This window comes from Hipposideros armiger, unplaced genomic scaffold, assembly GCF_001890085.2.
Source record: "Hipposideros armiger isolate ML-2016 unplaced genomic scaffold, ASM189008v1 scaffold_22, whole genome shotgun sequence".
Classification (NCBI taxonomy): domain Eukaryota; kingdom Metazoa; phylum Chordata; class Mammalia; order Chiroptera; family Hipposideridae; genus Hipposideros; species Hipposideros armiger.
In genome coordinates, this window is record NW_017731372.1 from 2,186,506 (window position 1) to 2,202,110 (window position 15,605).

The 15,605-nt window shown below is 39.4% G+C and overlaps 1 protein-coding gene across 1 annotated transcript in view; it reads right to left on the reverse strand.

Annotated features, from left to right (window-relative positions):
* The window catches only part of NIBAN1 (niban apoptosis regulator 1), a 145,928-nt gene that overhangs the window by 84,827 nt on the left and 45,496 nt on the right, over window positions 1-15,605 (reverse strand). The window contains exon 2 of the mRNA XM_019635490.1: window positions 1,405-1,535. Coding sequence (XP_019491035.1) covers window positions 1,405-1,535 — 131 coding nt within the window. The remainder of the gene's footprint in view (window positions 1-1,404; window positions 1,536-15,605) is intronic.

Sequence of the window (15,605 nt, forward strand, 5' to 3'; positions counted from 1 at the left end):
TTTACTGCCAGTTATAAGCTAAGAAATCCCAGATTTCTATTCTCTAGCCTCAACCTTTCCACTCAGCTCCAGTTCGAAGCATTCAACTACCTACTCAATATTTGCACGAGTGTATGTCACGTAAGTGTCTTAAACTTAACATGGCCAAAAGTGAACTCATGATTCCATCCACCTCTGACTCTTCTATGCAAAGGCAACTCCACACACTCATTTGCTTCGGCTAAAAACCAAGAAGTCATCAATGATGTCCCTCTTCTTCTATTATGTCACACCCAATCCATTAGCAAATTCTGTCAGCTCTATCTCAAATACATCTTGACTTGGACCTTTCCTCAGAACCATTACCATTGCCACTTTAGTCCAACTTGCCGCTGTCCTTCTCTTGGGCTGCTACAATGCCCCCCTCACCAGTCTTCAATTTCCCTTCTTGTCTCTCTCCATAGTCTATTCACTATAGAGAGGCCAGAAAGATCACCTACAATTGTTTAAGTCACTCTATATTCAATACCCTCTCCAAACTTCCCATTACACTTAAAACAAAATTAAAAATGCTTATTGTGGTCTACAGGTCCCTCTTGGTCTGGTCCCTACCTGTCACTCTGCAGTCAATTCCTGTCCCTTCTCTCTTGCTCACACTGCTCTCAACCCACCAGCCTTCCTGATGTGCTTATGACGATTGCAAGGTCACTGCACTTGACCTTCCGTCTGCCTGGAACACTCTTCCCTCAGGTATTCACACAGCCTACTCTGATTTCACTCTAGTTTCTGCTCAGATGTCATCTCCACAGAGGACTTCTCTATCTTCTCTAAAACAAGACTCTTGCTTTATTTTTCTTTGTAGCATTTGTTATCACTTGATATTCATTTATGTATTTATTGTCTGTGGCCTACATTTGAATATAAGTAAGAAGGCAGAGAAAATTTGTCTTTTCCCCCAGTTCTTGGGATAGAGCATGGCACATATTAGGTATCAATCATTATTCATTAAGATTGTGTATAATTATTATAATGGAGCAAAGGAGAAAGAATAAGTTAGGAGATTAGAAGAGAAAATCACATTTGATCAATGACCAAAATAAAAATGCCCATAACACAAGGCATTAAAATTATGACTTTTTAAATTGAGCTTTACTACAGCAAATCAAATTTCCTGATATCAAAGCATCAGTGTGGGGAAAATATAATAAAATTGAATCATGCTGTTTTTTCTTTTAATATGGATTACACCATCAACAAGAAATCATACGTCTAACTTATAGGTAAATAGAGTTTTTTGAGCATGAAATGATTTGAGAACACGTTTTTCAAAAGAATGCATTCAAATGATTGTTTATTTCAGATAAACTATGAGTTATAAAGCATTCCTCAGTGAGCACATATGTAAAGCAAATGTCCATGCGTTACCTTGCTTTTCAAAAACTGTGACGTTAAGTCTCGTTGCTGCTCTACTTCACTGCGTACGTGATTGCAGAAAGCCACAGAGTACTGGCGACTGTAGAACGGGCTGAAATTTTTGATAGCTGCCTCAGTTTTCCCTGGGGGAAAAAAAATGGAAATTAGAATTTAGAAAAGGAGCATTCTTGCAGAATAGACACACATCTGCATAATTCTATAAACACCCTCTAGTCTCCCCAACACCGTTTTCCCACAAATGTATGAGCCCACCTGCCCACATAAGCCTTTACCTCTCCCTCTCCTTCTGACATCATCCCGAGGGACCCTGCTGTCCCTACGGACCACCCATCCAGTAACCAATAGAATTTTATGTCATTTTACATCAACAAGCCATTGCCATGGCCAGAAACTCAATCATCCTTCTAATCCTTCCACAACCATTGTTCTACCTCATCACCCTGTTCTCCACTTCCACTCACTCTTCATTCTACATCCAGTCATTCAACGCCTACCCAGCAATAATCCCAGGGTCCACCTTTTCCGCTCTGTACACACATCACCCCATTTGCCTTCAGATCGCTAAGGCTTCTCGCCTTGTCTTGCTGATCCACAGCCCTGGATAAAAAAAAAACTTTAAAAAAAAATGGCTTCTTCTAGTTCTACCCATAAGTTTTGGGTTTCAAATTTGTTGACATTCAAACCATTATGGAGTTGCCAGGAGGTAGAGGGAAAAGCTTTGTTTTAAGCATCTAAAGACCTGAGTTCTGGTCCCAACTCGAGCCATGCTTTCTCTCCAGGCTCCAAGGTGTCTAACTGTGAAGGAAGGTGCTCATGAGACCATGCTTTCCTTGGAATCTGTGTGTCATTGAAGTATCGCCATGGAAGTACAGCTGCCTCGTAAGAATGGCCAACAATTGCAATATGCGCTGTCAGTATCAGGAGAAAAGAGTCCTTGAGACAGCTCAAGGACTTGATATGGAGGGAGAGGGAAGACTCAGGCCCTGGGGATATTCTTGAGCTTTTGCAATCCATACTTAGCTTTAGAGAGTAGGGTAGTTGCAAAGAAAGGAAAGGAGAAGGAGGAATAGAGGAGAAAGAGAAAAGGAGAATTCTGAAGCAGACTGGAAATCGTCACAACCTTCTGAGGACTTTGTGCTACAAAGCACAGAAATAAGTACAGGTTCCCATGGACTGTGCTTACAAGCTCTTAGTCCTTGGAGTAAGATATTAGCTTGAGAAAAAATAAACCTGATATAACATTCCAAACTATTTTTAAATACTGTCGTGTGAACTTGGCATACTTTTTGTTTTCAAATTTGATATTACAGTCTGCAAAGAAATATTAAATAAAAATATAACACACTGGCAAGATTTGTTTAGAGCTATTATGCATGCAAAATTTCAAAAATAAGTGAGGAGTTCTAACCACACCGATTGAGATACTCAATGCAAGAACCTTGAATCCATGGCTGCCTGCTTCTAACCTACAGAATCACAGCCCCAAACACCCATGGTGTATGAAGAGTCTCTTTATGGAGAAGCCTACTTAAGCTCAGGCATTTTGGTCTCATGGTATGTATGAGGCAATGGGGAATTCTTGGTTATTCCCTCAGTACAATAACATTGTCTGGTCATATTTATGGGCTTTAATAATTATTACTTGTAAAGTGCTTTGAGACACACTAATAATAACTTCTGTGAAAATGCAAATGAAAGCGCCCATGAGTTGAATCAGGCATGCTTTTTCTTGATCTGTGAGTTTATGGTATTACTACTAATCAATATTTGCATAACACTTTAATGCTCCCAGGCTTTATAACTGTCTAATTGGCTATTATTTTTATTAGCTTTTATGTAGCACATAAAAAAGACAATTCTACATCTTGCTCTATAATTTTCTTACCTACGAGTGGGACGTCTTTGAGAATTCCCACAATGACAATGAACCTCACCCTACTGAAACATATAAACGATCACCAAGATTTGCCCTTTAGGTCCAAGTAACCACTCTTTAGCCTAACAGAAAAGCAGCCTATTAATTTTTGATGCTTATTTTTGCACTCTTGCAGGAACTTGGATTTAAATGAAAGGAGGTGGATGCCATTTTATGATGGGCTCTACAAAGCCTTGAAACCTGATTTCCGGCCACATCACTAAGCTTCCCTCAAGGACGCCCAGCTCCTACTGAGGTGCTACTATGCCACCACTCCTTCCCAATGTATGAGAAAAATGCTTCTGTGATTTGAATATTGCATATGGTATCATGAATGCATCATCCACCAGGCAACACATAAAAAGGGGATTAAAGCTTCTTTGGGTAATTAACCTAATGACTGGTTCAAAATGTGAATAAAACAGCTAACAACATCACAAGTTCTCGGGGAAAGAGAACCTAAAGCAAATCCCAAAATGTATCGAGAGTTTAGATGAAGCCTATCGAAACCCAAATAAAGGAAAGAAAGCCCACTGTAGGGATCTTGACCCCTTGAGAAAAGCCTAGTGTTGGGACAACATACCACTGTGTTTAGGAAGATGGACTCTAGAGTCAGACAGACATGGGTTTGAGTCCCATCTCTGCTAATTACCAGCCGTGGGACCTCATGCCAGCTGCTTCCTCTCGTATAAAATGAAGACAAGAGGAGCAATCTCATAGTGTTATTGTAATTACATAAACTAATGCAGTAAAGTGCTTAACATTGTAGCTGGCACATAGAAAGTTTCCAATAATCCATAGTAATTAAATTGATGATGATAATGGGGACGATGGAGCACCCAAGCCAACTACCAAGGGAATGTCCTTAAGCTGAACTACGGAATCAAGGAGAAGCCAAAAATAGGCTGTCTATTGTGATTCTTTAACTGGGGCCATCACGCCCACACAGAACAGCGGTCCCACTCATGGCAGATTCGCAACAAATATAACCGACAGTTTCACAGATGTTTCAGGAACACTTATCAGCACATAGGAGGCCCTCGGGGCATCCCTGAATGAAAACCAACTAAATGAAACTCTGGCATTAATGAGCCAAAGCAAACACATGAGTTCACAGCTGTGTTATATTGAGCCTCTCTGAGCCTCAATTTTCTCACCTGTAAAATGGAGATAATAAGACACCCATTTCACAGGGCTTTCTCTGGATTAAATGAGATAGTCTGCAGGTAGAAAAAAATGCCAAGAGCAATGCCTGATATATTGCTTGCTCAATACATTTTGACTGTCATTTAATATTCCACCAAGAAAGCATTCAAATAAAGTGGGTCAGCCCCATGGGTGCGACCATAAAATAACTTCAGCTGAAACCAGCTTGTTTCCACAGGTTTCAAGATTCTTCAGTATTGAATTGCTTTCATTCCCCACTGAATCCTCCAATTTAGTATCATATTCCCTTTCCTACATTGTTTGTAAAACAGTGCCAGGACTTTCACTAAAAGTAAGTTACTCAATAATACAAAGACTAGAACCAATGGAAGGGCTTCTTACACATTTTGTTACACCAGCATTTCTGGCACATATTTCTTCTCATCCTGCTCAATTATTGCCGCCTGCACTGGACATAGTGTTGGTACAATTTTTTTTGACCAGGTTGCACATAACACGCTTCAGGGACATCATCGCTGAAGCTAATAGAAGCTTCCTTGACAGCTCTGTCCACAACACTTAGCTTCCATTCAAATTTGTAAGCGTTAAGAAAAGTATCTTCTGGACCTTTTAAAACCATGTGAATTCATATAGGCTAAAAAACTCAGCCCTGTTATTGGATTCCTTCTCCCTCGTGCTTATATTCAATCGTCAGATCTCGTCACTTCTATTTGCACAGTATTTCTTGAATTCACCTCTTCCCCCCCATCCCAACCACCACACCTTTAATCAAGTCTTTATTCTCTCTTTAATGACCTTGTAAAAGTCTCTTCATCTGCCCTATCTCAGCATTCCAGCGGAGCCAAAAAAAAATCTTACTAGCTCTCAGCTCTAGAAGAGGACCAGAAAAGTCAGCACCAGAGTGGGAGAAAGGCATGCCAGAGCTAATACCCAGATCCTGCAGGACTATGGGAAACAGCCAAAGCTTGGTCTGTGTGGCCGAGGCAGGTTGTGGGAAGTGGACAGAGTGAGTCCAGAGCTGACGGGCAGGACAGGAGGGGCTGAATCCAAGCTGGTTTCCATGGTCCCACTCAAGAGAATGCTGGCACAAGTTTCAAGGCCTGGATGTTAGAGTGGGCAACCATCCTTCAGAACCATTCATGCTCCTAGGGAACTCTTTTGAAAACCATAAGAGGTACACCTCAAATCGTAGAGGCACAATCCTCTGTGCCCTGGCCTTACAAGCTTCACTTGATATGTTGCTTCAAGACTGTGTCACGACCTTCATAAAAACCTTCAACAGTTCCCTACTGCCTAGAGTAATAACCACTTAGCCTAGCACCAAAGTCCTGGGATCTGGCCTCAAGCATCCTTATTTCCCACCTCTCCTGCTCAAACAATGCCTCCTTGGCCTCCGTACTTGCCCATGCCTTCACACCTCCTTCTCTCCCTAAATGCCCTGCCAGCCACTCTCAGACCCTTCAAGCCCAGATGGCAATCCCAACCCAAGAAGGAGCCTTTTGGGCTCTCCCCAGCTGAAAACCATCTTATCTTCTTTTGCATTCTACCCAAACTGTGCACCACTTTTCCTACAGCTGTTTAAATACAGCTTATCTCTCCTCCAAGGGTATACTGTATTTATGTACGCCACGAATATTTGTTGAATGAATGAAAGAATGGCTGTGTAAATATTTAAGAGTAAAGCAAAGTACAATGCATCATAATCATGAAACCCATGTCAATACTCCAAGAAAGGAGAAAGGCACAGAAGGCTGAGAAGCTTGAATATTTGTTATTCAAAATATATCCTCTCCAAGCTCAACTCATTTGGGTTTTTTTTTTTTTAAAAAAAGCAGACTCTTAATCTGATGAATTCCTTTTATGCTTTAAATGAATTTTGTCTTTGAAATTATATGTGGGGAATTATTTACAAACAAAAGCTTTTCTTTGTTTTTCTTGTAAATGCAGTCTGTAAACACAGAAAATATATAAGGGTTTAGGGTAAAACTTATATGAAGTGTGAAGAGCCTAAAAGGTTTGCATATTTTCTCATTCTAGAAGGTTCTTTGTTGACCTTCTAGTTCTGTAGCAGTTGAACTCAAATCTAGTCTTTATCATTAGTTTTTCTTCTTGAAAGATAATTGTTTATAGTGGATTACTCCTAGCTTCTCCATCGTTCGCAGTGTCAAAGCAACTATGATATATTTTTCTCTGAAATACACAGATTCCTTCCTGTTTAGCAAAGCAGCTCATAAGTAGAGAAAGATATAGAAAACCCAAACACTATTTTTGCTATATTTCCTTCTCATTTATTTTACAATTCTTTTCAATAGTTGAGATTATTATATTTTGTGTTCACTTTTATTTACTTAACATTTCACTTTTAGTTTTTCCTATGACATTACCAAAAAAAAAAAAATCACAATTTTCAGATGTTACATTTTTATTGTTACTGTGAAGGAGAAACACACAGAATTTTTTAAAAATAAGTTTATTTTAGCAAAGTGGCTGTTTCCCTGAAACTGAGGTAAATCCACATAGAACAAGATGGCTTTTGGCAGTTTCTTACAACCTGTTGAGGTTTTAGGTGAAGATTAATTTGGAGGAACAAGCAAAGTGACTCTAAAAATAAACCATTTTTAATATTTATAAAATCGAGTTTAATATCCATTATTGTTTATTTTTCCTAGAGTTTCTCCAATTGTAAAAGTTTAAAAGTCCTGATGAATCATAACATCAGCTTTAGTTTCAGATTTCTAAGTACCATTACTTTGCACCTTAGGGTGGAAAAATCAGAAATCCCAATTCACAATACAAAGGGGCAAAAATCTAATTACACAGAATAATGCCCAAGGACTCTCTCTTTGTTCTAGTAAATGCCTTAGAGAATGGGGATAAATTGGATTCTCCATAATTGAACTAAATGGTGTGTTTTATTTTTTTTTAAGCACATTTATTATTAGTGTTTGAATGACAGGTATTGGAACAGACTCTACAAGGAAAAGTAAAACATTCTCCCTGGGCAGCCTTGATGCCAGCAAGTCCCTGTATTCTACCTGATAGAAACTCCACTTCGAGCTAAAAATAAGAGACATACGAGTATAAACCAGTTTACATTCTCTGTGATTTATATCGGATGTGAATCCATGGAAGAGAAACACACAAACACGTATGCTCCCAAAGCATATATTAACTATATCAAAGTCATTCTAAGACCCTCTCTGGATTCAGACGGCATCTGAAGAGAAAGCAGACATGCTTAGGTACAAACAATAGAAAAGTTTCCTGGTTTCCTAAACTCACACTCTTAGAGATCCAAAACTCTGAGTTAGGCTTGCAGTTGACCTTGGACTGTTAGAGACTCAATTTTCCCAGTTCCTGTTTTAAAAGTAGGCCAGCATCTTTAATTTGGCCATGAAATTTAACTCGTTAAGGGCATTCAATAAATCCACATGTACTTACAGATGCTAAGGGACCAGGTATCAGTTTCAGTGGGTAAGGCAGACACTAAAACAGTTTTCTACAAATGATCGCAGCCACTGAAATAAATTAAGGTTCCCATCTACACTATGTATTTAGAAGAACAATACCTTCACAGGTGAATACAGGTAAGAGAAATGGGAGGAGGCATAGAGAGAGGAAATATACACTGCCATTTTATCAGCTGCAATTCCTGTTACCTTATCCTATAACCTCACTATGATCAGCCGTTCCAAAGTAACTTTCTGAAACTCTAAGACCTTAACTCTAGACCCTTCTTTTTTTAGAGGAAAAAACCAAGAGGATTATTAGAGAAATACATATGCCCGTACTTGTTATGCACACATCTTTCTTTAGCCATAATTAGATGGGAGCTAACTTTAAATTTTATTCCATTTTATTTGGAAAAAAGTGCTTGGAAATTTTCAAGATTATGTAGCCGTTACCTCACAGCATGCCTCCAATTTTCTTATGACACATCTGATGAGAATAAATCTTGTTTATTTTGCCACCTCTCTAAGCTGGCTAATGTCCCCCAAGGAAGCTACAGATTGGCTGTCTTTTTCTTTACAAAAGCGAGAGGGAAGAGTGTGAAAAAGAAAATTAAACCAATCTGACACAGCTACTTTTTTCAGAAAGCTTCACAAGAATCATGAATTCAGGAAGAATAATAATGTGTTTGTTCATTAGACAACCATTTCTGGTTTTGAAGAAAATATATAACTGAAACTCAGAAACTGAAATAATGAGATTCCCTTTGCTCTTTTTGAGTCTGAGCTATTCGATTTTTTTTTTCACATATTTTATCAGAGGTGCTCAGATTTTTCCAAAACCCTGAAACTATTCTTTGCTTTGAGGATTGCTACCATGCAAATGAACACAACAGGCATATGGAAAGAAATCAGGCCAGACTTAAAATAAACCAGGCACCAAGTCTAGGAATTTTACTAACTGATTCTCCTTCTAGCACAATAAATGTGGTGTCTCCTCCAGGTTTCTCTTTTATTTTCCTAACTACCAATATATCCTTTCTTTTTCCTTCATTCCACTTCTTTTCTTCTCTCCACATGGAAGTATATTTGTTAGAAATGATTTCTATTATACTTTCTCCTTCTTGCTCAAGAATCTATGCCATTAATGTCAAAAAAAAAAAAAGCATTTGTAGGGGGCCCGGAAATGCTTATGTTGTGTTTGTCTGGGGATATAGGTAACAATAGGAAAAAAATGGACTTGGCTAGACAAGTGAACGATGGTGGCATTGCTGGGCTTGGGGAAGTCCAGGAAAAACTTCGTAAACTATTCAACATTTCTGCAGGCCAGCTGACTTTTAAAAACTATTTACAAGGCAGATAAAGTACTCATTAGCGAGAATTCTCTTAGCATGTTCTAACTTATCCTGACAAGAATTTAGGAACTGCCAAAACAATTCTTACTCCTTCCTATCCACTTGATTCGGCCAGGCACTCTGTCCTCTGAATCCAGTTTTCTTGATAACAACCCAAACATCTCCAATAATAAAGTCTGACCTAGGACAGTCCAAAATACAGCTAATTACATAGTCAAATTGTCCTTTTTTGACCATCGAAATGATTGCCAGTTATTGGATCTGTTCATCACTACATTTAAAAACTCTTGGGTCATGTGCGTTAGTGAAAAATTATCCAAAAGTTGTTGTATGGGATGCTCTTAAAAGAAACCAAACAAAACAAAACAAAAACACACCCAAACCTCAATAACGCTATTTAGATAGTTCCAAGTTCTTTAAAATCATGCCCCCTTTTTTTTTTCCAATGGTAATTGCTCTTCTATAAAGTGAGTTCATATGGTACTTAATAAGTGTGCTGGGACCTCATAAGATTAGCTCTGCTTCGAGTCCAAGTCGCACAAGCGAGATCCGCTTACTCGAACTAGTCATTATTTGCATCAAGGGGGTTAAATATAAAGTAGAACTTCAATACCTGACACTACCTCCCACGATACACCTAAGAAAGCCGTTTGTGCTCATCTGGATGGTAGCACAGATGTGTCGAAGTCAAGCACATTCCAACTTTGATGAAAGACCAAAGATTCTAGACTTCTCGAGCTGGATAAGATCGTACTGGTTATTTCAAACCCCCTCCTATTTTCACATCAAGAAAATAATTGGCCCCTGATCACAAAACCAATTAGTAATGGAAAATATATGGGAGGAAAAAAAAGAATGTCAATGTTTTTAATAGCTTTTCTCTCTAGTAATACTACATTGATTTTTATGGAGGAATCCAAGCACTTCTTTCTATGAATGGAGGAGAACGTAAGGGCTCTTTGGTAATAAAAACCACATTGTCAAGAAGCCTTGTGAAATGATCTTAAATTCGAGTAAGAAGATGTTGTTATGGTTAACTTCATGTGTCAACTTTGCTGGGCCACGGGGTGCTCAAATATTTGGTCAAACTTTATTCTGGATGTGTGTGTGAGGGTGTTTCTAGATGAGGTTAGTGTTTTAAAGAGGTAAACTGCGTAATGAAGATTGCCTTCCCCAATGGACTTCATCCTATCAGCTGAAAGCCTGAACAGAACAAAAAGGCCGAGTAAGAGGGAATTGCCTGCTGTCTGCCTTCCTTGTGCTGAGACATTGGCCTTTTCTGGCCTTTTGACTTGGACTAAAACATTGGTTCTTCCTGGATCTCTAGCCTGCCGACTTTCAGACTGGAACTATGCCGTCCACGCTTCTGGGTCTCCAGCTTGCTGACCTCACATATTGGGACTTGTCAACCTCCATAACTGCATGAGTCAATTCCTTATTAAAAAGAATTTCTCTCTCTCTCCCTCTCCCCCGCCCCCCAACTCTCCTTCCCTCCTGCCCCCTTGGTTCTGTTTCTCGGGAGAACCCTGAGTAATACAGATATAATCAGTCAAAATACATTATTGAGTCCCAACACAATTATCAACTGATTTAATGTATATTAAACTATTGGATCGATAACAAGTTAAAAGCAGTGCAAATGTCTAGTGCTCCAGTGTCATGAGCTCTCAGTTTATCAGTATAATCAGCATGCCAATGTGTTTCAGAACACACTCTGAAATACATGGAATCTGTATTTAAAACATTCCATTAAGTGATTTATGACAGGCAATAAAAGCCTTTGGCTCAGGTTCATCCCCGTTGGCAGAAGTTGCCAGCAAGAAGGCAGAGACCCAGCAAAGCTCTGAGCAGAAGGAGAATGAGTTGACCTTATCTGAGTACTCCTTAATCTTGTTCATGTGTTCCAATTAAGTGGCATCACCGTCTCAATTAGAGCTGCAGTGTTTGCCGGCTAATACCATTTCCCTGGGAAATGCGTGAAGTAGATTTTCTTACCTACTGATGAAGAATCTGCTTTGCACCAAATTAAGGTTAAAAGGTACTGCTATGGACCAGCCCAGTGATCCACATGATTTTGAAATGTCTTTTGAACAAAGTTTCTCTGCTCTCTTCTCTGTATCCTACTTCACATGAGCCGAGAGATGTGAGAGATGTTGAAGTACAGGCCGCTAATAACAACGGTTTTGTGTATGTGTGTGTTTTCTTTAATGATGAACTATTTCAAACATACAGAACAGTAAAGTGAGTAACATAGATTTCCACTAGCCAGCTAAATAAAATCTTAACATGATGCCATATTTGCCTCAAAAAAAAACAACACTGAACAAAACACTATAGCTACATTTGTAGCACCCTCTACCCTGCCCCACAACACTGCTAGACACGGCTATGCTCAAAGTAATGTTTATTCCTATAAGCCATTTTAGACTCTTACAACATACATATGTATCCATAAATAATTAACAGCATTGTTATGCATTATTTTCAAACTTGACTCTACCTGTCAGTCTGCAGCCTGCTTTTTTTCACCCATATTATTACAGATAGACAGACAGATAAATAGATAGATATCACATAAATGGGATATTCAATTCTAGTTTATTCCTTTTAACTGCTGTCTGTACTTCTAACATATATAATAATCTACCTCCTTGTTGATGGACCTCTCACTTGGTTCCTCTGTTTTTTTTGTTCTTGGGACCATGCTGGTGTGTTGAGTGGAATAACAATGAATGTGTGATTGTTATGAGGCTAGCTGATGGCTTTACGATAGAATCTCACCATCGAAGGCTGCTGCGAGCGCATACAGAGCTTACGTGCAAACCAGGTGAAGGTACCCATCCTCAGGGCAGACGCACCTACATGAGTGAAGAATGCAGCACAGCCTAGATTGCAGCCTCTGCTTGCCCCTCCTTGGTTAGGAGTCTTGTGCCATGAATTTAATTAAAATGGGCAAACTGCCTTCCAGAGTAGTTAGACCATTTTGCACAGCAGCATATGAGATTGTCATCTACCCACAGACTCGCCAGAAGCATATTCTCAAACTTCTCCAGTTTTGCCAATGAGAGGTAGCACTTTTGTGCTGATATAGTTATTAAAAACCAAGACATATCACCCACCTACCTGAGCTTTGTTCTCCAGGAAAACTGCTAGGAGGTGATAGATAATGGGAAGAATTATTCCCAGTATGGAGAGTTGGAATGTACATTGTATAGTCTCACAAAAGAAGAGTGCTCAATGGCAGGCAGATATAACTAATACTGTATTTGTACTTCCGTATTATAATTTAATTGATCATTTCTCTTATGAACAGTGCAGATTTTTGTAGGCCAGCCTGGAAACCAGCCAACAGTTATAACATTGTCTCTACAGGAAAAGGCATTCCAAAATCCAAACCACTGACGTAATTGAAATATTTAGAGTACTTGAAGGACTGTGTAGATATGAGAAGAGAAACTGTTATTTCTAAGTTTCAAAAGAGAACATCTTAATAGTAGGTTCTCTCTTGGGCCAGGTGGACTTCCTGTGGTTGGCTGAAGGTGGATCAGAGGTAGGTTGCTCTCAAGGATGCAAATCTGACTTATTGGGCCATCAGGTTAATAGTGGCCATCTGTCTGCATCCCCTCAAGTACATCACCATTTGAGGTTTCCACCAAGCACTCTCAGAGGGCCCATCCGGTTTCAGAACCAACACCCCAAATGGGAGACTTCTGGGGTTTCAGATATATCTGGAGAAGGCTGATTCAGTCTCAGCACAGAGCAAATTCTCAAGCCTTTGCCCTGGACAGATCCACCCTCTGCTGAATGAAGCTGGACTTACAGTGGCAAAGATTCCATTTCAGAGAGGCATAAGTCCAAATCCCCATTAAGTTGGTTCCACCACTTATGAATGTATGACCTTAAGCAAGTTACTTTATCTCTGGGACAGTTGTTTAATAGAAATTTCTGACATGATGACGATATTCTTCACCTGTTCAGTGTAGTATGGCTACTGAGCCCTTGAAATGTGGCTAGTGTGACTGAGATGCTGAATTAATATTTTAGTCAGTTTTAGTTAACTTTAGTTATAATAGCCACATGTGGCCAATGGCTACCATGCTGAGTAGTGCAGCTCTAGAAAAGTCTTATGCCTTCATCTTAAAATGGAGATAAAAAACACCATCTCAGCGTTTTCCTTAATCTTACTGGTCGTAAGATTCTCCTAGGCTGCCTGACAAAAAATATATGTATATAATTCCATTCCCTACCCCAAACCCACTGAATCAGAATGTACCTAAGACTAGAGACCTTGTCTTTCCAATACGTTCTTTCAGTTCGTTCTTATGATATTTAATAGCATTGTAATGAAGAATAGATACTGATATTTGTAAGCATGAGAAGGCTTCTGACACAGCACACACCCCAGGGAGAGAAGTCACGTGCTCTGGAGAAGTCCGTTTTTGTCCTGACTCATGTGCCCACCAGTGTCTAAAGTACTGCAGTGGATCTGAATATACAGCCCCCAAATATGCCACTTTGTCATAAGGATAATTTTGAGCTGCAGACGTTAAGAGTCTGCAAATGCAAAAAGAGCTCTTTTCCTCTCCCATCCCCCACACTGCCTAAAAGCAAGATATACTTTTCCAGCTGTGAAGGTGTTCCCATACCAGGAGGAAGAAAACAAGCATTATGGCTACAGACAGGAAGTTGACACCTTGATGGGTCTGTACAAACAAATCTTACTAAAATAACCTGTGACAGCTATTAGTCTCCCCCCATATATTTACCTTTCTACAATTTACTACCCCTGGAAGCCCAAATCTCTTTTCCTTTGTCTTGTCATTTCTCCACTAATGTATCACCCTTTGTTAAGATGGTATATAAGCCCCAAATTCTAACCACTCCTCTGAGGTACTCAACACTCCCACATGTATGTGTGTGTATGCATATATAAATGTGTGTTTTTCCCTGTTAGTCTGTCTTTTTTCAGTTCACATCACAGGACCCAAGCACTCAATTTATGGATAAAGAAGTATATATACACAATGGAATACTATTCTGCCATCAGAAAAGATGAAACAGTGCCATTTGCAACAACATGGATGGGTCTTGAGATTATAATGCCAAGTGAAATAAGTCAGACAGAAAAAGTAGAGACCCATATAATTTCACTGATATGTAGGATATAAAACTGAAAACAAAAGAACAAGAAAAACAAATGAAGAAACAAAACTCATAGACACAGACAATAGTTTAGTGGTTACCAGAGGGTAAGAGGGAAGGGGAGATGGTAGATGAGGGTAAAAGGGATCAAATATATACGGTGATGGAAGGAGAACTGAGTCTGGGTGGTGAACACACAACATGATATACAGATGATGTATTACAGAATTGTACACTTGAACTCTATGTAACTTTGCTAACGATGGTCACCCCAATAAACTTTAATTAAAAAAGAAGGTTAAGGGAGAGTTTTATTATTCTCCCTTACAGTACCCAATTCAAAACTCTCTGATGTATGGTAAGGCATTCTAGCTTTAAAACTTCTGGGTGTGGGGGGTATTCCAGAAGGAGCTTCACCAGTTTCCCTTTGTTCTTTTGTGATGGGAAGGAATAGAACAATATAAGGTATGAACCTGAGGGAGGGTAGCTTGAAGGCTGGATGGTCTTGGCTTTATTTGATGGGGTAAATTTTTTGAAAATCCAGTGAAGAAACTTGGAAATCTGGGAGGTAAGAGAAAACTACTAACATGTAGGTATGCCATCAAGGTAATTTGAAAAACAGAAGTGTGTGTGTATGGTGGTGGGGGGGGGGAGAAGGGGAGAGAGAGAAAGGGAGAAAAGAAGAAGGAGAAGGAGAAGAGGAAGAAGAAGAAGGTTGAAAGAAAAATTATGCATAACAAAGGCTTCATTAATGACAAAGTGGTTAACTTTATAAAATAAAGAATGATCTCAATAGGATTTAAAAATAGCTTTTTGGCAAATGCCTGCATTCTAGTCCATTCTTCCTGAATTTGCCCGTTTCAAGGAGTGTATTATTTAGCCACCACAGGGAATTCTGAAATTTCAATATAGGCCCAGAAACCCATGAACAGCCCCATTTTTTGTGGCTGTGGAAGCCATCTGCTCATCTACTTTCCTTAAGCAAATTATTGCCCCATCAATTATGTCCTTTTTCTTGGATTGTCATTATCTTCCTTTTCACTGGTTTTTACCTCGAAGCCCACAAATGTGCTCAAATCCTGAAAGAAACAGACAAACAAAAACTCAGATCTAGGGCCGGCCGAGTGGCGCGATGGTTGGGAGCTGGCTTGGGACGCCAGAGGG